A 24,311-nucleotide genomic window follows, 5' to 3' on the forward strand; every position below is an offset into this window, starting at 1 on the left:
TTTCACCAGTTAGCCCTGAACTCTGCTACTATCCACCTCACTATTTACGACATTTTTGAGTTTCATATCATCTGCAAACTTTGAAATTATGCCTTGTATACCCAAGTCCAGGTCATTAATATATATCAAAAAGAGCAGTGGTCCTAATACCGACCCCTGGGGTACACCACTATCTTCCCTCCAGTCTGAAAAACAACCGTTCACCACTTCTCTCTGCCTTCTGTCTTAACCAGTTTTGTATCCATGTTTACCACTGCTTCTTTAATCCCATGGGCTTTAACTTTGCGAACACATCTATGATGTGGTACTTTGTCAAACGCCTTTTGAAAGTCCAGATACACCACATCAACTGCACTGCCCTCATCAACCCTCTCCATTACTTCATCAAAGAACTCGATCAAGTTAGTCAAACACAATTTGCTTTTAACAAATCCATGTTTACTTTCATTTATTAGCCCATAATTTTCACCAATTAATTCAGTCCTGGATTACCAGCTCAAAAAGTTTCCCCAAAACTTGCAAAAACTTGTAACAAACAAATGTTGCTAAAGTTTCTGTGAAACATTAAAGTTTGTTTAATATAAAGTTATATTTAATGTGAAACATTATATAACATTACTAGAAAGTTATTAAAGTTTGTTTAATATAAAATATTTAATGTGCAACATTAAAGCTCGTTTACTATAACATTATATTTAATGTGAAACATTATATAACATTAATAGAAAGTTATTAAAGTTTGTTTAATGTGAAACTTTCGTGAAGTTTCAGCAACTTTATTTAAAACTTTTACCGAGTTGTCGGAACTTTTGGCCTGACGTCACCGCGTTTCCGGGTGAAAGGTCGCGGTTTCCGGCATCCATTTTTGTTTTTTCTCGTGAGGCGAAAAAACGGCGGAAAAAAAAATGGTGAGAAAAATAAAGGGAGGGAAAAAAAGAGAGAGAGAGAGAAAGAAAGAAAGAGGGTGAGGGAGGGAGAGAGAGAGTGTGAGGGAGAGGGGGAGTGTGAGGGTCTGCGGCCTCTCCCGGCCTCTCCACCTTAAGCCGCCTCTGTGACCAGAATCTCCGCCTCGGGTCGGGTTTTCTGTCTTTAATCCGGTGAATATTTGGGAGGTTTTACTGCAACAAATTGTATTTATCTAGCGCCTTTAACGTAGTAAAATGTCCCAAGATGCTTCACAGGAGGATTAAAGGACACAAAATCCGACCTGAGCCACATGTGGAGTAGGACAGGTGACCAGAAACTGGGTCAAAGAGGTCGGTTTTAAGGAGCGTCTTAAAGGAGGAGAGAGAGATGGAGAGGTTTAGGGAGGGAATTCCAGAGCTCGGGGCCCAGGCAGCTGAAGGCACGGCCGCCAATGGTGGAGCGATGGAAATCAGGGATTCTCAAGAGGTCAGAATTAGAGGAGTGCAGATATCTCGGGGGGTTGTGGGGCTGGAGGGGATTACAGAGATAGGGAGGGGCGAGGCCATGGAGGGATTTGAAAACAAGGATGAGAATTTTGAAATTGAGGCGTTGCTTAACCAGGAGCCAATATAGGTCAGTGAGCACAGGGGTGATGGGCGAACGGGACTCGGTGAGAGTTAGGACAGGGGGTGATGGGTGAACGGGACTGGGGGTGATGGGTGAACGGGACTGGGTGTGAGTTAGGACACGGGGCAGTGAGCACGGGGTGATGGGTGAACGGGACTCGGTGCGAGTTAGGACACGGGGCAGTGAGCACAGGGGGTGATGGGTGAACGGGACTCGGTGTGAGTTAGGACACGGGGCAGTGAGCACAGGGGGTGATGGGTGAACGGGACTGGGTGTGAGTTAGGACACGGGGCAGTGAGCACAGGGGGTGATGGGTGAACGGGACTGGGTGTGAGTTAGGACACGGGGCAGTGAGCACGGGGTGATGGGTGAACGGGACTGGGTGTGAGTTAGGACACGGGGCAGTGAGCACAGGGGGTGATGGGTGAATGGGACTCGGTGCGAGTTAGGACACGGGGCAGTGAGCACAGGGGGTGATGGGTGAACAGGACTGGGTGTGAGTTAGGACACGGGGCAGTGAGCACAGGGGGTGATGGGTGAACGGGACTGGGTGTGAGTTAGGACACGGGGCAGTGAGCACAGGGGGTGATGGGTGAACGGGACTGGGTGCGAGTTACTGAATTTGGATGATCAGCCATGATCTCATTGAATGGCAGAGCAGGCTCGAGGGGCTGAATGGCCTACTCCTGCTCCTATCTTCTATGTTTCTATAAAGGCGCTGTATAAATGCAAGTTGTTGTATTTGGGAGCGGGCAGGTTTGAAATGTTGACGGGGGTTCGCAGGGTGACCGGTGCAGGAACCTTCCCTCCAACGGGGGGAAACCCAGAACTAAGAGCGACGGCATCTTAAGAATTAAAGTCAAACCAGTTTTTAAAAATAAACCCAGGAAAATGTTTTTGCTGAAAGTGTTGGAAGAATGTGCAACACTCTGTCCGAGGAAAAGCCACGTGAGGTGTTTAGAAGGAAGCTCGAGTTGGAAGGGATGGAGAAAGGGGCATGGAATGGGGATTGGAGAGATCGGCCTGCCACAGCTGATAATGGGCAAGCAGGCTCGATGGGCTGAGTGGCCTCCTGCTGTTCCTGCAGCTTTTATATTAATACTCTTTTTCTCTCTTTCCTACTTACTTTCTTTCAGTCACACACCATTCTGCTGGTGCAGCCTACAAAACGACCAGAGGGAAGGACCTACGCAGACTATGAATCTGTCAATGAATGTATGGAAGGTATGGTCCTGGAATCAGACTCTATACACTAAATGCCATTACCATTCTAATTTCAGTATGTTTTAAATGAATCTTTATGTCTGTTATATCTTTTGGTCCCACTGTTCAGAATCAGGAAATGTGATTTGGGTCAGTTGATGTCTGGAGAAAATGGTTTAACCACCTTAGAAAAATAGGAGCAGGAGTCGGCCATTCGAGCCTGCTCCACCATTCAATAAGATCATGGCTGAACCTCTATCTCAATACCGTATTCCTGCTCTCTCCCCATATCCCTTGATGCCTTTTCTGTCTAGAAATCTATCTCCTTCAATATATTCAGTGACTTGGCCTCCACAGCCTTCTGTAGTAGAGAATTCCACAGGTTCACCACCCTCCTGAGTGAAGAAATTTCTCCTCATCTCAGTCCTAAATGTCCTACCCCGTAACCTGAGACTGTGACCCCTCGTTCTAGACACCGCCCCCGCCCCCCCCCCCCCCAAAGCCAGGGGAAACATCCTCCCTGCATCCAGCCTGTCTAGCCCTGTCAGAATTTTATACGTTTCAATGAGATTCCCTCTCATTCTTCTAAACTCTAGTGAATACAGGCCTAGTCGACCCAATCTCTTCTCATACGACAGTCCTGCCATCCCAGGAATCAGTCTGGTGAACCTTCGCTGCACTCCCTCTATGGCAAGTATATCCTTTCTTAGGTAAGGAGACCAAAACTGCGCACAGTACTCCGGGTGTAATCTCACCAAGGCCCTGTATAACTGTAGTAAGACATCCTTGCTCCTGTACTCAAATCCTCTTGCAATGAAGGCCAACATACCATTTGCCTTCCTAACTGCTTGCTGCACCTGCATGTTTGCTTTCAGTGACTGGTGTACAAGGACACTTAGGTCCCTTTGTACATCAACATTTCCCAATCTATCACCATTTAAATAATACTCTACCTTTTCTGTTTTTCCCACCGAAGCGGATAACTTCACATTTATCCACGTTATACTGCATCTGCCATGTATTTGCCCACCCACTCAACTTGTCTAAATCGAGAGTCCCGAAGGCTGTGTTGCCTGCCCGGTGCCAGGGTTAAGGACATCTCCTCTGGGCTGGAAAGAAACTTGGAGTGGGAGGGGGAGGATCCAGTTGTCGTGGTCCATGTTGGTACCAAAGACATAGATAGGACAAGGAAGGAGGTTCTGCTGAGGGAGTTTGAACAGCTAGGGGCCAAATTAAAAAGCAGAACCACAAGGGTAATAATCTCTGGATTACTATCTGAGCCACGTGCAAATTTGGCTAGGGTAAATAAAATTAGAGAGTTAAATGCGTGGCTCAAAGACTGGTGTGGGCGAAATGGGTTTTGCTTCCTGGGACACTGGCATCAGTACTGGGACAGGAGAGAGCTGTTCCGTTGGGACGGACTTCACTTGGCCAGTGCTGGGACTAGAATCCTGGCGAATCGAATAACTTGGGCTGTAGAGAGGGCTTTAAACTAATTAGTGGGGGGGAGGTTTTAAGAGAGCGAAAAATAAAAATGACAGCGGAGAAGGCAATAGAGCAAGGTAGTAGTGGGGGAATTAAAAACCAGAGCGTGTCAGGAAGGGACAGAATGTATAATGATAAAGGTAAAGTAGTAAAAGGGGTAAAAGCAGGAATAAATTGTCAGAAAACATATTTGAAAGTTCTTTATCTGAATGCACGCAACATTCGTAACAAAATTGACGAGTTGACGGTGCAAATAACTACACATGGGTATGATCTGGTGGCCATTACGGAAACATGGCTGCAAGATAATCATGACTGGGAACTAAACATACAAGGGTATTTGACAATTAGGAAGAACAGACAGGAAGGAAAGGGAGGTGGGGTTGCTATGTTAATCAAGGATGGAATCACTGCAATAGTCAGAAATGATATTGGGTCAAAGGATCAGGATAGTGAAACAGTTTGGGTGGAGATAAGGAATAATAAGGGGAAAAAGTCACTAGTGGGCGTAGTCTATAGGCCTCCTAACAGTTGCAACTCTGTTGGTCGGAATATAAATCAGGAAATAGTTGGGGCTTGTAATAAGGGAACAGCTATAATCATGGGGGATTTTAACTTTCATATTGACTGGACTAATCAAATTGGGCATGGCAGCATTGAGGAAGAGTTCATAGAGTGTATTAGGGACGGGTTCCTTGAGCAGTATGTAACTGAACCAACCAGGGGGCAGGCAATCTTAGATCTGGTCCTGTGTAATGAGACAGGATTAATAAAAAATGTCCTAGTAAAGGATCCCCTTGGAATGAGTGACCATAATATGGTTGAATTCCAAATTCAGTTTGAGGGTGAGAGAGTTGGATCTCAAACCAGCGTACTGAGCTTAAATAAAGGAGACTATGAAGGTATGAGAGTAGAATTGACTAAAGTGGACTGGGAAAACAGATTAAAGTGTAAGACAGTACAAGAGCAGTGGTCTACATTCAAGGAGATATTTCACATCTTTCAAGGTAAATATATTCCAATGAGGAAAAAGGGGAGTAAAAGAAAAGACAGCCATCCGTGGCTTAGTAAAGTAATAAAGGATAGTATTTGACTGAAAACAAGGGCATATAAAGTAGCCAAATCTAGTGGGAGGATAGAAGATTGGGAAGCATTTAAAAGCCAGCAAACAATAACTAAAAGATTAATTAAGAAAGGGAAGATAGATTATGAAAGTAAACTAGCAAAAAATATAAAAACAGATAGCAAGAGTTTTTACAGCTATATAAAAAGAAAAAGGGTGGCTAAAGTGAACGTTGGTCCCTTAGAGGATGGGACTGGGAAACTAGTGGTGGGGAACATGGAGATGGCAAAGACGCTGAACAAATATTTTGTATCAGTCTTTACAGTAGAGGACACTAAAAAAATCACTAAGGAGATGGTACTCAGTAAAATAATGGGACTTAAGGCGGATAAATCCCCCGGACCTGATGGCCTACATCCTAGGGTCTTGAGAGAAGTGGCGGTAGGGATTGTGGATGCATTGGTGATCATTTTCCAGAACTCCCTGGACTCAGGAAAGGTCCCGGCAGATTGGAAAACTGCTAATGTAACACCCTTATTTAAGAAGGGAAGTAGACAAAAAGCTGGAAACTCTAGACCAGTTAGCCTAACATCTGTGGTTGGCAAAATGTTGGAGTCCATTATTAAGGAAACAGTAACAGGACATTTGGATAAACATAATTTAATAGGACAGAGTCAGCATGGTTTTATGAAGGGGAAGTCATGTTTGACAAATTTGCTCGAATTCTTTGAGGATGTAACATACAGGGTGGATAAAGGGGAACCAGTGGATGTAGTGTATTTGGACTTCCAAAAGGCATTTGACAAGGTTCCACACAAAAGATTACTGATCAAGATAAAAAATCACGGGATTGGGGGTGGAAGATTGGCTATCTAACAGAAAACAAAGAGTTGAGATAAATGGTTTGTTCTCGGGCTGGCAATCGGTAACTAGTGGTGTTCCGCAGGGGTCAGTGCTGGGACCCCCAACTCTTTACAATCTATATTAACGATTTGGAGGAAGGGACCGAGTGCAACATATCCAAGTTTGCTGACGATACAAAGATGGGAGGGAAAGCAGTGAGTGAGGAGGACATAAAAAACCTGCAAAAGGACATAGACAGGCTAAGTGAGTGGGCAGAGATTTGGCAGATGCAATATAATGTTGGAAAGTGTGAGGTTATGCACTTTGGCAGAAAAAATCAAAGAGCAAGTTATTATCTAAATGGAGAGAAACTGCAAAGTGCTACAGTACAAAGGGATCTGGGGGTCCTGGTGCATGAAACACAAAAAGTTAGTATGCAGGTGACCAGGAAGGCCAATGGAATCTTGGCTTTTATTGCAAGGGGGATGGAGTATAAAAACAGGGAAGTCTTGCTGCAGTTATACAGGGTATTGGTGAGGCCGCACCTGGAATACTGCGTGCAGTTTTGGTTTCCATATTTAAGAAAAGATATACTTGCTCTCGAGGCGATTCAGAGAAGGTTCACTCGGTTGATTCCAGAGATGAGGGGGTTGACGTATGAGGAAAGGTTGAGTAGGTTGGGCCTCTACTCATTGGAGTTCAGAAGAATGAGAGGCGATCTTATCGAAACATATAAGATTGTGAGGGGGCTTGATCGGGTGGATGCGGGGAGGATGTTTCCACTGATGGGTGAGACTAGAACTAGGGGGCATAATCTTAGAATAAGGGGCTGCCCTTTCAAAACTGAGATGAGGAGACACTTCTTCACTCAGAGGGTAGTAAATCTATGGAATTTGCTACCCCAGAGAGCTGTGGAAGCTGCAACATTAAATAAATTTAAAATGGAGATAGACAGTTTCCTAGCAGATAAGGGAATTAGGGGTTACAGGGAGCGGGCAGGGAAGTGGACGTGAGTTTAGGTTCGGATCAGCCATGATCCTATTGAATGGCGGAGCAGGCCCGAGGGGCCGTATGGCCTACTCCTGCTCCTCCTACTTATGTTATGTCTAGAAGCCTCTTTGCATCCTCCTCACAACTCTTCCAGCTTTTACCAAAGTCCGACAGCCTGCTTTGCATTTGCTGATTTATTTTGTCCCTTCTCCTCGAGGCCGCTATCGCTGTGGTTGGGGCTTCATGGCCATTATAATGTGTGAGTCGGCGCATTTGTCAACAGGCTGTTCAGTTATGGAGACCTCTTACCCAACATCCATGTCCACAAACGTTCCAGTCAGAGTCGCTCTATAGTGAGGAGCTGCAGCAAGAAGCCTGGCTGGTTTCTCCTCTCCCAGCACAGTTGCTGAGGCCACTCGTACCTCCTCGACTGTGATCAGTGTAGATTGTGATTGGACCTGAGCTATTGATTTGACTTGAAGACGCTCCTTAAAACCGACCTCTTTGACCAAGGTTTTAGTCACCTGTCCCAATATCTCCTCGTGTGGCTCGGTGACACATTTGATCTGATAATCGCTCCTGTGAGGCACCGTGGGACGTTTTACTGCGTTAAAGGCGCTATATAAATACAAGTTGTTGTAGGTTTATCTAGTTCTGTATGGTTTGCTTTTTGTATGGCAGTTTCCTCCTGCTCTAAGCTTCATGTTTTATTTTGTGCTTGTGGTCTCTCATTTGTCACCCCCGACACAATCTTTTTTCTTTTGAGAAAACTAGCAAATAAGTTGTGGCAGATTTCTGCCTCTGATCTGTAACAAGGTTGCGGGGTGGGTGGGGGGTTTGTTGGCGGGTGAATGTGGGGCCTCTGCTGTGAGCTCTCCTTTGAGAACCATGCAATTCTGCAGCACCCGGTGTCGATGCTCTTTCCACTTCCAGACTCGAAGCTGAAGTTGAAATGTGTTGAGGCTCACCCAGAGTTTGCATTTGTACCTTTCCCAGGTGTCTGCAAGATGTTTGAAGAGCATCTGAAGAGGATGAACCCAAACAGCCCGTCCATCACGTATGACATTAGCCAACTCTTTGACTTCATTGATGACCTTGCTGATCTCAGCTGCCTTGTGTAAGTGCTGCTGCTGTTACTTCCTCTGCTCATCGGAACAGGAGGTGGCCATTCAGCCCCTCCAGCCTGTCCCACCATTCAATTAGATCATGGCTGATCTGTGTCTTAACCCCATCTACCCGCCTCGGTTCCGTAACATTAGCACCCTTTCCCAACAAAACCCTGTCAATCTCCATTTTGAAATTTCCAATTGACACCCAGCCTCAGCAGCTTTTTTGGGGGGGAGAGTTCCAGATTCCCACTGCCCTTTGTGTGAAGAAGTGCTTCCTGACATCACCCCTGAACGGCCTGGCTCTAATTTGAAGGTGATGCCCCCTTGTTCTGGACTCCCCCCACCAGAGGAAATAGTTTCTCTCTATCGACCCGATCAACTCCTTTTAATCATCTTAAACACCTCAATTAGATCGCCTGTTAATCTTCTAAACTTGAGGGAATACAAGCCCAGTCTGTGCAATGTGTCATCATTTAACCCTATTAGTAGCTGACCTGACCGTTACTGGCATCGAATGGCTGATCCGCTCCCAGAGGAGTCAGTGCTGCTGTGTAGTGGGCTTCTGGACACCAGCAGCCTAGCAGTGACTCTGACACTCCTAGCCCACAGCAGCAGGTTCGAGGTTTGGGAGGAGGGGAGAGATCAAATCTTGCACTTCCTGCATCTAAGATGCTTGAACCGTGTTGACCGGGGAGGGCTGGGAAAAGACGGAAAATTATACGAAGCCTTAACATCAAAACACTTGAGGCGTCTTGTTTTATTAGCTGCAGGAGTCTGGCAGCAAACGATGAAGCTTTTAAACAAAACCCCTCCTTTTTTTTTGTTCTCCAGTTATCGAGCAGACACGCAGACTTACCAACCTTACAACAAGGACTGGCTGAAGGAGAAGATCTACATCCTCCTCCGTCGCCAAGCTCAGCAAGCGGGGAAATAACTGCTCCCCCGGCTCAGCGGATCAATGCTCTACGAGCACGGTTGCACCGACCTTTTTTTTTTAAGCTCACAGATGTTCCTCTTCAGGCCTTGGGAGCGCCCGAGTGTACTACTTCTAGATCTGTCAGTATTTTTGTAGAAATAATTTTGGATTTCATTCCCCCCCCATTAGAAAGCTTGTTCCTTTTATAAAATCATGCATTGGTGTTTTAAAACAGAAACTGTATTGAATGGAATGAAGGGCCCTACCTTGCCCTTATGGCCATTTTAGATGCAGATATTGAAGTCTGAAACATGCCTGACTGCTTTCGTCTCTCATGGATGGACCCTGACGCAATATATTGGCGCCAGGCTCGTCCCAGAGTGTTCAGACCTGAGATTTTCTTGCTTGCAAGAAAACTAGATGAGATGGTGGTTTTACAAACACTTTTTCTGTAATCTGTCCTGTTGATAGAGCAGCAAGGACTGAACAGACCGTTTTGGAAGAAAAGCTCTTTGGGTTAAACATTTTTCTAGAAAATTAAAACTTCTTTATGGCGTGTTGTGTTTGTGCGGAGCTGTTTCTGCAGGACTAAGTTCTGGTTATCCATTAGTTTGTTTTTTTTTGCTTATTTTGGTTCATGTTATGGTTTTTGCAGATTAAAGGTTTGTTTTTAATATTAAACTGCTTTTTTTCATTTCATCAGCTTCATTAACGCATTGCTATCGGAATGGCAAGTTGCACTGTGTGGGGCTGGAGGGAGTCTCTAGCTCCACGTCATCAGATTCTTCCTCCGAGGGGGGAAACATGGCCAGGCAACTCATTCCATCCTACAGTGTGTCCTGGGGGGTTAGGAAAAGTTGCTGTTTCTGGTGTGTCTGCCGTACACGTTACCAGCCTGTTAAACACACGTGTGTGTTCATTGAAACTTAAAATTCTGACAGGACTGGACAGACTAGATGCAGGAAGGATGTTCCTGATGGTCGGGGAGTCCAGAACCAGGGGTCACAGTCTAAGGGGTAAGCCATTTAGGACAGAAATGAGGAGGAATTTCTTCACCCAGAGAGTGGTGAACCTGTGGAATTCTCTACCACAGAAGGCAGTAGAGGCCAATTCATTAAATATATTCAAGGTATATTTCTTAAGGCTAAAGGCATCAAGGGATATGGGGAGAAGGCAGGGACAGGGTACTGAATTTGGATGATCGGCCATGATCTCATTAAATGGCCTACTCCTCCTATCTTCTGTTTCACTGGGGAAGGGAGGAGTCTGGCTGCATAGTCGGTGCTGGTTGTGGAAAGAATGCTTTGCAGTGGGGAAACAATTTTCCCGTTGAGCTGCTCTTGAGGTCCGACGAAGCCGGCTTGTAAATGGAAAAATTGCACCTGCGTGGAATTTTTAACGAGCCACGCAGCCCAAAATAAATTAGAGGGAACATTGGTGGGAAATACAGTGACTGCTGGGGCAGGGAAATTAAAGGAAATCTAATGGAGTGAAAAAACAAGCGTTATAAAGTGTAAAGCTGGCCCATTTTTTGTACAGGTTATGTGGCCGGGGGGAGCAGTAAAATCCCCGATTCAATCCCCAGCCTGTGCGGAGTTCCGATCTCAGCGGGGAGGCAATAGGGAAGCTTCAGTTGGCCTCGGGGCCCCATTTCCCACTTCTAAAGACCGAACAAACTTGCATTTTTATAGTGCCCTTCGTGTCCTCGGGCATCCCAAAGCACTTCACAGCCAATTAAGTATTTTTCAAATGTTGGGTAGCACAGTTGTAATGAAAATGCGGCAACCAATTTGTGCATAGCAAGATCCCACTGAGTAACTGGAAAGATAATCTGTTTCTGGTGGTTTTGGTTGAGAAATAAATGTTGGACACTGAACAACCCTCGTCACACCGTTGTATGTCATGGGATCTTTTACGTCCACCTGAGAGGGCAGACAGGGCCTCAGTTTAATGTCTTGTCCGATAGACGGCACTGGAGAATCCGCCTGGATTATAGGCTCGTCTCTGGAGTGGGGCCTGAACCCACGAGCCGGTGGCTTGGAGAGTGGTACTATTTGCCTGCTTAATGCGCCTCGGTGTCAGGTGGGGGCAAGATCAGACTCCTTGGTTATAATAGCCGGCTTGCACTTGAGAGCAAATCCATGCTGTAAACTTTGGTCCCAATCGGCTTAAAGAAGTCTCGCAGCACAGCTCTCTGCACAGTAACGGTGAGCAATCGGTTGTCGTTCCGATCTGCTCAAACTGGCACTATCGCCGCTTTTGGGATGCGTGTGAATGGTGGCATTCAAGCACCAAAGGTGGTAAATTCGCAGGATTGTGGAGCTGAGCTTCCAGCAAAGACAAAGCTATTTTTTCTGAAAGACTCTGACCCACTAAAGGGTTTTCGGGCCAATAAGAACTGATCAACTGTAGAGAAAAGAATGATTTAAAAAATTGTTGGCAGTGCATAAAAGAAAATCGGCACCTGAATGCGAACATTACTGTTGTGGTTTCAGGCATGAGGAAGCGTCACGCATGAGATGCTGACTGACTGCTGAGTATGTCTCTGCGTTTTCTGTTTTTAGACCTAGTTAATCGGGTGTTTGCTGAGGTCGAGTAACTGGCTTGTGTTCCTTCAGGAAATGAAAGGGGGAAACCAGTTGTACCTGTTCCCCACACGCGCGTTTGCACAAAGCTGAAATAATACTCCCCAACAGTCAACGTCACATTTATTCAAACAATCCTGCATACTTTCAAAGAAAGCTAACACGACAGGGCCTTGTGCTTACAGCATTGGTGGGTTTTCACCTAATTGTTTTAAAAGATTTTTTTTTCCACACAAACAGAACCCTAACTCGATGAGATTGCAACACTGCAGTGCTGCTGAATAACACTGCTTTGAGGAGGAATTGAGGTAATGGGATCAGAGAGGGCATCTCCACTCCCTTGTATTACCAGCTTCTCCAACAGAAATGCAGAAACACACACGAGTGTGCAGTACTTGTACAAATTCTTTCTTATATACAAATGAAAACTGCACTTATCAGCAAAAAAAAAGTTTTAAAAATACAGCCATTCCTACTGCGATTTTCTAGTAACCTATGAACCACCTTTTGGATTTGTATCTTAAGCAAAATATACAGCAATATACAAAATTAAGGGATACAACTGATGTGTAAAGCAAAACCAGTTCCATTTTAGATCTTCCAGATTATCGGGAGTCTGAAACACAAAGTCTGAGTTTGGGTTTATTTTTTTTAAATCTTTAATTAGGTTGGGTGAATTTGTGAAGAAAACTGATTAGACCACACTCCTCACCTTGGCCGGCAAACAAAAGCGGTTACGTTTTTGATACTTTCTAGTGCCCCACTCAATGATTTTATCGTGCCTTTTAAAGAGCACTCACATTTCATCATAAACCATGACTATCATCGAGTAAGTTTGAGACAGGACAACAGAAATAGTTGCTGTGGTGCTTAATGCATTCCCAATCTCTCACGGATTAAACACTGCCCTTTCAACCAGTCAGCTCTGCGCTTTAGTCCAGTGTAGAACTAATGGGATACAAATCTACACTGGCTGGCTGGAGGGTCTTAATTTATAGATAATGCTGCGCCTGCACAGCACATCCTGTCAACAGCTGTAACGTTACCAGGTCCTAGAGGTGTACACCCCAACATTTATCCTGTCTCTCTCCAGATGCTGACGGATGTGCTGTGTATTTGCAGCACGGACTGGTTTTATTTCAGCTTTCCAGTGTTTTCTTTGCTTTTTAAGGGTTCCAATTTAAATGCATTTTGAGGCAGCGTGAGTCTAGTTCCTAGTGGATGGCAGTTTTTATAGCGCAAAGTAATCTGTAAATTTGACATGAATCCTGCAGTTTCTCAGAATGCATGGATGGGGGTGAGGAAACAGTAAGACATAATACTCAGTAGGAGGTGCTCTTGTGAAGTTAAAATACTTAAGGGTTACTTTCAATCTAAAGTACCATAAATAAACACTTAAAAAGAAATTCTCCTTTATGAGAAAATACTGCCCCCCTTTCTGATAATTTCTTACAGCGTAATGAAATTATAAACCATTTATAATCATTGGGTTTTTAATTTTCTTGCATACCCCACAGCAGCGATCTTCCCCCAAATAAAAATTAATAAGGCAGGTTGATGTTTAGCTGACTGCATGTTGAGTCTTTCTCACTCCTAGATGCAGACCCAATTCTAGGGCACAAAGTTTGATGCCTTTCAGGCCCAGCCATCTTAAAACACTTTAAAATAGTCTGTACGTGTAAATCCTACCCAGAGATTTGGCATAAAGACATCTCGGTGATTGTCCTCAGTTAAAAAGCACCTGCTGCCCCTGCCTGAAGTGACTCAGATGCTCGGGGATAGCAGGGTACAGCCTCCCACTGGCCCAGCTCCACTTCTTATTTAAAACAGTTCAAACTTCCTGCAAAAATCTTCATCTTAAAACGCTATATAAAATGGTTTGCACGTATGACTGCAGCAATTATCTTTACATCACCACAAACAAACTGTGAAAATATCACCAGTGTCAAAAATGCTTGTTAAAAACGCAAAGCTAGTGAATAAAAACAATCAGGCATTTTTCCAGGCAATTGGAATGCTGCAATCACCCTCAGCACCTGGAAAGGTAAAGTAGCGGCCCTAATTCCTGCTATCTCGTCACTGCTGCTGGAACAGGTTTGTGTGTGGACACTCGAATGTTGCAGCAGCACAAAGTGCTGGGGTACAGCTTCCATCCCCATCACTGCTGAGCAGGCAACCCCCAAATGAAGCCCAGGCCCTGTTCTCACAGGGAGACCTGCTCCTGAAACACTCTCACGTGCCTCCTAGCAACATTGGGTGCCAGCCTTGAGCAGGTAGTCCCCTAGCACATCCTCTTGGTTGCAGTTGGTGCACGTGACCCGGTAGAGACCGAGAAGAGAAACAGGAAACTTATCCTCAAATCTGAAGATGGGGAGAACAAAAGCTGTCTTGGGAGGCACGGTGACAGAGTGGAAGATCTTGGCTGTGCCCTCTGGCAAGGAGTTCACTCGCGAGGAGAGAAGGAAAGGTTTGAGGTTACAAGGGACACTGACAGAAGCCTACCAACAGCTTACCTGTTTGCCCTCCTGTGCCGATCTCGGCTCATTGAGACCGAAAATAACTCAAAAGCCTTTTTATAACATAGTTACAGATAAGCTCGGGCACTGCACAGGGTACCAGTCCCACGCTCCTGATCATAGGTCACCCAGTGCGGAGGGGAGCGGGCGGGTCGGAGGACCTCCTCATCGGACTGCTCCTGGGCCTGGCCAAGGTGGCCATTAACAGGTCCAGGCAGCAGGCGGTCGAGGAGGTCGTTCGACCCGACTGCCTGCCTGCCTCTCTTCCGTGGCCGTGTTCGCTGGCGATGGAGCACGCGGTGTCCACCGGCATGCTTGAGGCCTTCCGCGACCAATGGGTACCAGAGGGACTGGAGTGCTTCATCACACCCCCAATACAGAATTTTGATTTAATTTGTTGAGTTGCCTCTAAATTTTGTTTAAGTTACAGTTTTATGGGTTGTGCCCCTTTAAAAGGGGGCACCTGCTTCCTTTTTTATTGGTGATGGCACCAGCCATCAACTACCGAAATTAAACAAGAGGTTCTACAGGGTACCAGGACGATTACCGCTGGCTGTTTGTAAACTGTTCCTGAAATTACCTTGGCTGTGATGCACGGAACCCATAGTCCTGAGGCCAATTGTCTTCCCTTTTCCTGTATTTTCTATTTTAGGAGAAAGGACCTTCTTTCCTTTAACCCCTCTATTTTTCTCCCTGTTTTGGTGTGCTCCATGTCCCTATTACTTTGCTGATCTTGATCACTCATTTTAGTTTAAAATTCAGGGCATCCCCAGCTTCACTGTTCATTTGCTGGGTCATTGGGCGGCAATAGAACATGCTCCAACGATGACTAAAATAGTGGTTCCGGTGTTTAGTACCAGGAATTTTATTTACCACGGTCATTATGGGGAGTGGTTTACTGCAAGCTTAGCCCCTCGCTGTCGGGAGTATACTGGCAGGTTTAACGTATCATTATTGAACCAGGCTTTCTCTATCCCCCAAGTAAATCTTGTGTCTTACCCCAAGCACCTAGATCAGGACTGGTGTTCATCTTGAAAACGGTGTTCAATGTAAGATTTAAAATAAAGTAAAACTGTCAGCATTCATGCGGTCTAGACTGTACAAGAAAACGTCATGAGCGGTAATGCGCCACCCCCTCCCCGCCAGACAAACAAATCAAAATACCTAGAACCAGAGATATTTACAGTTCAGAGGAGGGTATTCGACCCAGAGTGTCTGTGCCAGCTCTTTCTACAATCCGAAGCTCAAGACAACTGGCCTGCTCTCTCCCCATAGTCTTGTGTCTACCTCTGCTAATCACTAGATGCTGGTAAGCTCTTTATGGTAATGTTCTGAAGATTGTTTGGGTTGAAGAGCAGGATAGTCTCCTCTGGTTCCTCCTTTATTTCAACTTTCAAACGTATCCTAGATCGTTTCATCTCTGCCTGTCTTTCTTGCTCCTCCTGCTGCCTGTGGCATTTCATGTGAGCATTTCGACTTTTCACTTTGTCAAACACTCTGAAATAGACGTGGGTACAATAAGGATTAATATCTGTGATACAATGGGTTGTTCTTAGTTTATAAGCCAATCATCGTGGTTACTTGACATCCAAAGTAACCAAAAAGCAGCTCTGCTGATAACAAAAGTGGGCAAACCTCTGCTCTTTAGTCAACTGTGTGAGCCTGTAGTGTCAAGCACAGCGACAGAAAGGCAGCACAGATGTGACACTATAAGGTTTCTTGTCACTGCAAGTTGCTGTTCACACAGTGATCCTCACCAGTGCTCCTTCACAGAGCGAGGGGTTATACTCGTATCCTGCTCTGCCCATTTACCTTCCCGTCATGGTACTGCTCTTCATCATGTGCCTGGCAGGCAGGGCACGAGCAAATCCAGTGGCAGCTGCCAAGACCCACAGGCTTCTGCTGCCATTGGAGCAAGGCGAGTCCAGCTGTTCACATTTCTAAATGCAGCCAATGGGTTGTTTTACATGTAAAAGCACTTCGGCCTTATCGACTCACATTCTAATGAGGTGCTATAGCAAGGAACCGTTCTAATTCAATGCATTAGCAGAAATATACCTAACACATATTTCAAATGGTGCAATTTGTTAACATTTCACCACTAAAAAGTACTTAAGCAGATAATGCAATTGCCTAACATTTAGTTTGCGAAATGTTCTTGTTATATAAGCGTGCAACAGTATAATTTGTGTCAAAGAAAGCCACTGCATTGTAACCGTGCCATTCTGCGTCATGTTCACCATGGCCACTGTATTTACCCTCTTCATAAACTCCAAACTCATGTTAAGATGGCTGAAACCAGGTAAATCTTGGCTGATGTGGCACCAATCAGGAAAAACTGTAACTGGATGGAACATTAGGGGAGAATGTCCAAACACAGTCCATGAGTGTTAATGTGGGTACAGATCACCCTGTATGTATATAGCACCTCATCCTGTCTCTCAGAAAAGTCTCAAAAGTGTTTCACAAAGAATAAATGACTTTGAAATGCAGTGACGTCTTATGTAGGCAAATGCAGCAGCCACTTTCTGCACAGCAAGATCCCACAAACAGTAACGAGGTGAACAGCCAGTTAATAGTTTTACCTTGAGATTGGTTGAGGGAAGGTCACTGAGGAATAGTGCCACGGATCTTAAACCTCCCAACTGAACTGGCAGGTGGCACCGTTCAACGTTCCTATGTACAGCACAGAAACAGGCAGTGCGGCCCAACAGGTCTATGCTCCGCGCGAGCCATCTCGCCCCAGGCTGAGCTAGTACGCAGCGGGGGCAGTAAAAAGGGAAACAAACAAGTGTGGAAACAAATTTCACCTTTTAATAATTTTAAATGGTCCTAATTAGCCAAAGTGTTTTCAAGTCCTGATTTTGTTCTAATTGTTGGGTCCCGTTGATGCAATGTGTGCTGACAGGAGAGAGATATTGGCCCAGAAATTCCACAGTGAGTTGCGCTGCTTCGACACCAATGGAAAATGAGCTGTGCCCGCCGAGGGTGTGGCAACGAGAATTTCCCACATCAGCTTATTAGCATATCCACTGGAGTAGTGATTGACAGAAAACAAGTGTAAAAGGGGTGTAGTTTGCTGGAGTGCAGGAAATGAGAGTGCAGCCTTTAAAAAGCCAGTCCTGGCTGAAAATGGCAGCAGCAGGGACCTGGCCATTCTTCACTCTCGAAGCATTAACAGCTGTACAACGAACCCTTCACAATGCACTCTGCTTAAAGGGGATACGAGCTCCCCTAACAGCAATTACTGGCTTGCACAACCCTAAATCCTATTCCTCTACTTCAACAGGGTGAGGCCAGCAGAGGGGTTATCCCCAACCTGAAACCCCTCGTGCCTTACACCAAGGCCATGTTTTCTTGGTGTGGGAGACGGCGAGTTCAGGGGCATGTTTCCGACACCAGGTTAGTAACTGAACACCCAGATCTTTTCTTTCCCTGAATTAGCCTAGTGTTTCTCCATCTGTTTTTTTTGGCCTCTCCCAGGAGATTACACGACTGCTGGTGGGAGGGAACATTAGGGGTCAGGATTAGTAGCGCCATGACTGATTTTCGTCCGATAACGCTCCTGTGAAGCACCTTAGGACATTTTACGACATTAAAGGTGCTATGTAAGCTGTTGTTGTTGACTGTCTTGGACAGGCTCGACGGAGCAGCTGCTCTTTTCAAGTCCAGCTTTTCGTATTTCTTGCACATCCACCACAACAGGAGGCGGAAGTGGGAAGTGGCACCTGATGATTCACAGAGTATGAGGGAGAGGGAGAGGGAGTGGCTGAGGACATACCACCTCCCCGAGCAGAGGCTAAAGAGAAGACTGCCCATGGCTTTGGAGTCAAAGTGGGACCCAAAACTCATGGGTACTCGCCTGAAAAGGATGTTTGATGAACATTATCTCATTGCTATTGTGGGAGCTTGCTGTGCATGTACTGGCTGCTGTTTCCCTACATTACAACAGCAATTACATTTCAAAAGTACTTCATTGGCTGCAAAGTGCCTTGGGATGTCCTCAGGTTGTTAAAGGTGCTATAGAAATGCAAGTCTTTCTTTAATTGTGCACGTTAACAGTGGTTAACCAGAAAATCACAACTGTTAGCAACACTGCAGTATCACACTGCACTTTCACCTAGACCCCACCTTTTACAGTTCTACCTACTTGGTGCATTCTTTACACGGGAAATTCCCCACGGTGAATTTCTTCTCATTCTTGTCCTGGGCTCCCGTCTGACAGTGAAGTGATGGAGAAGGGCTGGGCTTAGCCCGTGCGATTTTCTTCTTTGGCTTTTCCCGGTTCGCACTGGTCTGGGAAGAAACGCTCACATTCTGTGAGGCTAAGAATGACTGAGGGGGGGAAATAAGCATAGTTGAAAATATTTACCCACAACTTTTTTTGATAAAATATTATGTTTCATAACACTGATACTAGAACTACTTTCTTACATAGGAACATAGGACAGTACAGGACTCTGCAGTCCATCTAGTCAGTTCCAGAAACAAACACCTTTCAATCGCTTGCTCCCTCAATTATATCTCCAGTTCCCTCTTAATATTCTCACATTATTTGCCTCCACTGCCTCTCTCTGGGTAGTAGTCCCTTCCACACTTTCACCATGCTCTGCATAAAGTAGATCAATCAAAACCGTTTGTGCACCTTCCCTCTTCTAACATCTACTTGAACAGGCTACAAGCACCCCGGGTTTAGCATCGTACTCGAGGGACAGCAGCTCTGACAGTGCAGCACTCCTCCAGTACTGCACTGGAGTCTCAGCCTGGATTATGAACTCAAACTCTGGTCGTCGACCTGAAACGTTAACTCTGTTTTTCTCTCTCTACGCATGCTGCCTGACCTGCTGAGTATTTCCAGCATTTTTCTGTTCTTATTTTAGATTTCCAGCATCTGCAGTATTTTGCTTTTGTATCTGGAGTAGGACTTGACGACCCAGAGGTGAGTGGTACTAACAGAGCTAAGCTGGCACCTGAGCGTGCCATAAATGTAAAACTTCATCACTGCTGCTAAGGGGAATTTTTGTAAAGGTGGTGACAGCTTGCATATGGAGAAGCATCACATGAGAAGTATTAAAGAGCCTCTAGAGCTGCCCTGAGTACCTAGTAGATAAGAGCACCAGCTGTTATAGTACTTAGCCATATGGCTCAGAAGGTCCCAGATTGGATCCTCGATCTGTGCTCACTGATCTCAGATGGGATAGCAGGGGTGCTGCAATTGACATCAGCGCCCCTGGGTAAGAAGGGGAAAAAAATTAACCAAGGGTCTCATTCCCGAGTGCTATTCGATGGCTCCTGCTGGAATTGTGTGTGTGTGTGTGTGAGTGTGTGTGTGAGTGTGTGTGTGTGTGTGTGTGAATTCAGGTGAGGACGGGGTCAGACTCAGCCGTGATGTCGAACAGGCTTGAAAAGCACGACACTGGTGATTAGAGATGATTTTATTGAAGCATTTGAGATCTTAAAGGGAATAGATTAACTGGATCCCAGTCTCTTAGCGAAAACAGTTATTACAGTTAAAATATAAATTCTTCATGGGTGGGGAATGTGTGGAACAGGCTACTCAGGAGGCAGTGAAAGGGAGGAGGTTATAAATTCCAAGAGGGTGATGGGATAAATCTCTGGCAGTGCTACGGAAAGGTGCGCGATAAAATGGGGCAGCAAATCTGACCTTTGGGACCGGCCCAATGGATAGAAACGGTCTTTTCCAGTCTTTCGACACATGGTGGGGGGGGGAAAGAGAGTTGTTATTTAAGTACATCTAGTGATGCATCATGAATACCCACGGCCTCCTGGAGATTGCATGATTGCCTTATGGGAGGAATTTCCCGTGTTTTCTTGAAATTGACTGCAGCTTGTTCCCCTCCGCTAGGAGTTACCATTGCTGGCGGTTGGAGAGGGCGGTGCACAGGGTTGCATTGTGTAATGGATGAGGGAGGGATGCACTGATTGTTTTGTATATTTGCTGTCATAGAGTAATACAGCACGGATAGAGGCCCTTCGGCCCATCGTGTCCGCGCCGGCCATCAAGCCCTGTCTAATCTAATCCCATATTCCAGCATTTGGCCCGTAGCCTTGTATGCTATGGCATTTCAAGTGCTCATCCAAATGCTTCTTAAATGTTGTGAGGGTTTCTGCCTCCACAACCCTTTCAGGCAGTGAGTTCCAGACTCCAACCACCCTCTGGGTGAAAAAGTTCTTTCTCAAATCCCCTCTAAACCTCCCGCCCTTTACCTTGAATCTATGCCCCCTAGTTATTGACCCCTCTACTAAGGGAAAAAGCTCCTCAGCATCCATCCTATCTATGCCCCTCATAATTTTGTACACCTCAATCATGTCCCCCCTCAGCCTCCTCTGCTCCAAGGAAAACAAACCCAATCTGCCCAGTCTCTCTTCAGCCCTGGTAACATCCTGGTGAACCTCCTCTGCACCCTCTCTAACGCGATCACATCCTTCCTGTAGTGTGGCGACCAGAACTGCACACAGTATTCCAGCTGTGGCCTAACCAGTGTTTTATACAGCTCCATCATAACCTCCTTGCTCTTATATTCAATGCCTCGGCTAATGAAGGCAAGTGTCCCATATGCCTTTTTTACCACCTTAGCCACCTGTTCCGCCGCCTTCAGGGATCTGTGTACTTGCACACCCAGATCCCTCTGACCCTCCGTCTTGCCTAGGGTCTTTCCATTCATTGTGTATTCCCTTGCCTTGTTAGTCCCCCCAAAGTGCATCACCTCGCACTTTTCCGGGTTAAATTCCATTTGCCACTGTTCCGCCCATCTGACCAACCCATCTATATCGTCCTGCAGACTGAGGCTACCCTCCTCGCTATTTACCACCCTACCAATTTTTGTATCATCCGCGAACTTACTGATCATACCCTTTACATTCATATCCAAGTCATTAATGTAGTAGGCACGTGCATGAAGAATGACCGCTTGGGTGAGATACCCGAGGGCAGCTGTTGCCCGACCCCAGCCTGAGTCAGAGAGCATCTAAACTGCACAGACTGTTCCAACAGTACATATGTTTCATATTGTTTCAGCTGCATACTGTATCGTGAGATAATCTAATAGAACGGTTCTCAAGTGACCAAGGGGGAGCAAAGGCAACCTGCTCCCAGGCCGCCACCAATGTCACACTGTAAGTGACCATGGGATATGTAGAGGACCATTCACAACATTGCTCCCTGTGTATAGCAGCCCGTGGCTCTTACTCAATGGCTCCCTAGAGGCATTGCTCTAATTCAAAACCTGCATCTCATTGCTTCCACGTGCTGTGCTACCTGTTGTACCATAGCTGTTTTATAAAAGCCTACTGTGAACAAAAAGAACCAATCTGCAAACTGCAATAAACAGAAAAAGCTCAAAATATGCAGCACATCCATCAGCTTTTCCAGAGAAAGGCCGGGTTAGCGTTGAGTGCGACAATCTGCCTGCAATACTAACCAGTCTTTTCTCTTTACAGTTACTGACAGAACTGCTGGGTATTTCCAGCACTGGTTTTATCAAAGCAGTTTATGTTCCCCTTCACTGGCCTGAATGTAAATAGCAGCATTTCTAACCAGCTTTTTTATTTCTTTTCCATCTCCGGGACTGTCTGCCTCACGTTTTATCGCCTCTTCCTCAAGCAAGTGTGTTCTTTTCCACTCAAATTTTAGCTGTTTCTTCCAGGTGTAGTAATATTCCACACACTGTGCCACGGTCTTGTGTTTCATCTGTAAAACAGCAGGTCCCATGAATGCAATAGTCCCGTTTTCCTGTTAGGGCCGATTTTCCGAGTGTGTGCTGCGAGTGGGGAGTCTCGCCTGGGGCAACGCACAAAGGGGGCACTGTGCACATTTTAGATCCAGAGCCCCTACGATTTCTCGATATGGCAGAGCGTGAGGTTCCCAATGGTAACGGTCATTTGTAAAATCGGCCCTGTAATCTATACCAAGTCCAGCACGGTGGCATAGTGGTTAGCACTGTTGCCTCACAGCGCCAGGGACCCGGGTTCGAATCCGGCCTCGGGCGACTGTCTGTGTGGAGTTTGCACATTCTCCCCGTGTTTGCGTGGGTTTCCTCCGGGTGCTCCGGTTTCCTCCCACAGTCCAAAGATGTGCAGGTTAGGTTGATTGGCTATGATAAATTGACCCTTAGTGTTAGGGGGATTAAATACGTGGGGTTACGGGGATAGGGTGGGATATGTGTTGGTGTAGGGGTTACGGGGATCAGGTGGGATATGTGTCGGTGCAGGCTCGATGGGCCGAAATGGCCTCTATCTGCACTGTCGGGTTTCTGTGGTTTCCACCTCCTAATATTCAATTTTTAAATCATTCATATATTTTACTTTATAAAAAAAAAGTTTTTGAGTTCATCAGGTTGAGGGATGTTCTTGCACTTAGTGTCAGCATCAGTGTGGTCACCCATTAGCGTTTAAACTGGACAGTCTGTTCTGGCCTGGTGGTTTCTCACTGCTCAATTTTTAAGAAAGATAAGTGTCCCAACATTCACCGGCCGGTCTGTCCCAATATCATCAGAAACCCCCAGTTTTAAAACCTAAGATGTAGAATTAAGCTTCCCCTACAACACTGCCTGCCCCACCACCTTAAAACAGCAGCCTCTAATAGTTCCATAGATATCAACCCTCGCAATGGCCTCTTTGAGGAGAATACCAGTGTGTGCTGTGAGCTCACAGTCGCAGCCCCTAACTCATTTCATTAAAGCTCCTTCCAGTTAGTAGGAAGAGGATGCTAAGAGAAAAGATTTATTTAAGAAACAGCTACATCTTGGAATGGGAAGATGGTTGGATTCGAAGGATGGGATAAAATAAGCTAAAGGGCCTTCTGCTGCCAAGCCAATTTGCGCAGAGACTTCCACTCCGTCAGTCTGGGCTGGATTTAAACCCAAGTTCCACAAATGTAAAATCATTCTTTAGCCAGTCACCATCTAAAGATCGTCTGCAGCTGCACTGAAATCCCAACGATGCAGTCGTTTTCTCTTTTGTCACTAGGTGGTAGCAGCAATCTGTGACTTGTTATTGTGGAGTACTGCAAGGAATTCTAATAGTGAACCAAGAATCTAAAATTGTAGAAATAGAACTTTATAATATACTAATTACTTGATCAAACTATAATGTTGTGATTGTTTTTCCTTGCCATAGATTTTGTGGCTGTTAAATATTTATAGGGAGAATAATATTGCATTTTACAGGGGTGCCAGTACATGCTGCTAACCAAAATATATTGTCTTAACTGCACCATCTTCCATTAAACTCTTGCAAATTCCACAGGGCTGTTATAAATAGATCACACATTGGTAATAAGGTGCCAGTTTTGTAGTGCTGGCTGAAAAGTGTTTCAGTACCAGGGACTGGGTGAAAGTCAGTCAGAGCACGGTTCTTTCTCTTCTGCAACCTGGGTTTTCATCCAGTCCAGATCGATAGGGTGAAAGTTTCCTCCCTGTTTACGAACTGTAAAGATCCTAATTGAAATGACTTTGGACAGGATGCCAATATTCAGTACTAATTGAGATTAAGATGGCAGCGGAGCTCAGGAAAGTAGAAGGCCGACAGTGTGGTGAATGAAAATTGGGCGGGTTCTGTAACAGGCAGGCAATCCGCTCCGCTAATTTACTGCCCAAGCAGTGAAGGTGAAAATTACCCCCAAAAATGTCAATTTTGGCCGAAGTTAAGGAACAGTGCTTTTAACTGTCTTTTATACACTGGCTTTGCTATTTGATTATCTCTTACCATCTTCTGCATGAGAAAGAAATCCTTGTTGTGAAGGCAAATTGCTTTATTGAACATCTTTTTCTCTGCAGCAGTCCATTTCTCTGTTCCTAAATTCAAAAGATACGCACTGAAGAATTCACAGCGTAGAGATAACATTTTTAAAAACGCAAACGTCACAAGCCTGAAAAGGGAACAAAAAGTGCTGGAACTACACAGCAGGCCAGTCAGCATATGAAAGAGGAAAAGTCATTAAATATCAGTGAGTGAGACTCTTCATCATTGTGTTCTGAAGAAGTCTTCCACTCGAGTCTCGTTCAGATACTGACCGTCTGCTATTTGCATCATATTCTGTTTTATAAG

At 45.4% G+C, this 24,311-nt stretch overlaps 2 protein-coding genes across 4 annotated transcripts in view; one reads left to right on the forward strand and one right to left on the reverse strand.

The window, feature by feature from the left end:
* Positions 1-806: 806 nt before the first annotated feature.
* Positions 807-9,823, forward strand: erh (ERH mRNA splicing and mitosis factor). Of its 2 annotated transcripts, none has more exons than XM_085973198.1 (4): positions 807-908; positions 2,670-2,757; positions 8,114-8,234; positions 9,058-9,823. In XM_085973198.1, the coding sequence occupies exons 1-4, from the start codon at positions 906-908 to the stop codon at positions 9,158-9,160; spliced, it is 315 nt and encodes a 104-aa protein (XP_085829324.1). In that variant the 5' UTR covers positions 807-905; the 3' UTR covers positions 9,161-9,823. The 2 variants fall into 2 exon arrangements, with proteins under 2 accessions (XP_085829324.1, XP_085829323.1); XM_085973197.1 differs by lacking the exon at positions 807-908 and adding an exon at positions 1,354-1,392.
* Positions 9,824-11,833: 2,010 nt separating this feature from the next.
* Positions 11,834-24,311, reverse strand: part of LOC147096648 (zinc finger protein 541-like) — a 61,831-nt gene continuing 49,353 nt past the window's right edge. For both annotated transcript variants that reach the window (XM_085973196.1, XM_085973195.1), the window contains 4 exons: positions 23,970-24,058; positions 21,802-21,954; positions 18,394-18,578; positions 11,834-15,740 (listed from right to left, as the gene is read on the reverse strand). In XM_085973196.1, coding sequence (XP_085829322.1) covers positions 15,536-15,740; positions 18,394-18,578; positions 21,802-21,954; positions 23,970-24,058 — 632 coding nt within the window. In that variant the 3' untranslated portion in view covers positions 11,834-15,535. The remainder of the gene's footprint in view (positions 15,741-18,393; positions 18,579-21,801; positions 21,955-23,969; positions 24,059-24,311) is intronic.

This window comes from Somniosus microcephalus, chromosome 34, assembly GCF_052327205.1.
Source record: "Somniosus microcephalus isolate GS21.2 chromosome 34, FLI_Smic_1.0, whole genome shotgun sequence".
In the NCBI taxonomy this organism is placed as follows: domain Eukaryota; kingdom Metazoa; phylum Chordata; class Chondrichthyes; order Squaliformes; family Somniosidae; genus Somniosus; species Somniosus microcephalus.

What these genes read in the sequence shown, in the direction of transcription:
- erh (XM_085973197.1), top strand. Translation starts at nt 1,369, where the DNA reads ATGGAAATCAGGGATTCTCAAGAG. An exon ending in AAATCAGGGATTCTCAAGAG is followed by an intron (nt 1,393 to 2,669) that starts GTCAGAATTAGA and finishes ACTTTCTTTCAG; the next exon opens with TCACACACCATTCTGCTGGT. An exon ending in GCTGATCTCAGCTGCCTTGT is followed by an intron (nt 8,235 to 9,057) that starts GTAAGTGCTGCT and finishes TTTGTTCTCCAG; the next exon opens with TTATCGAGCAGACACGCAGA.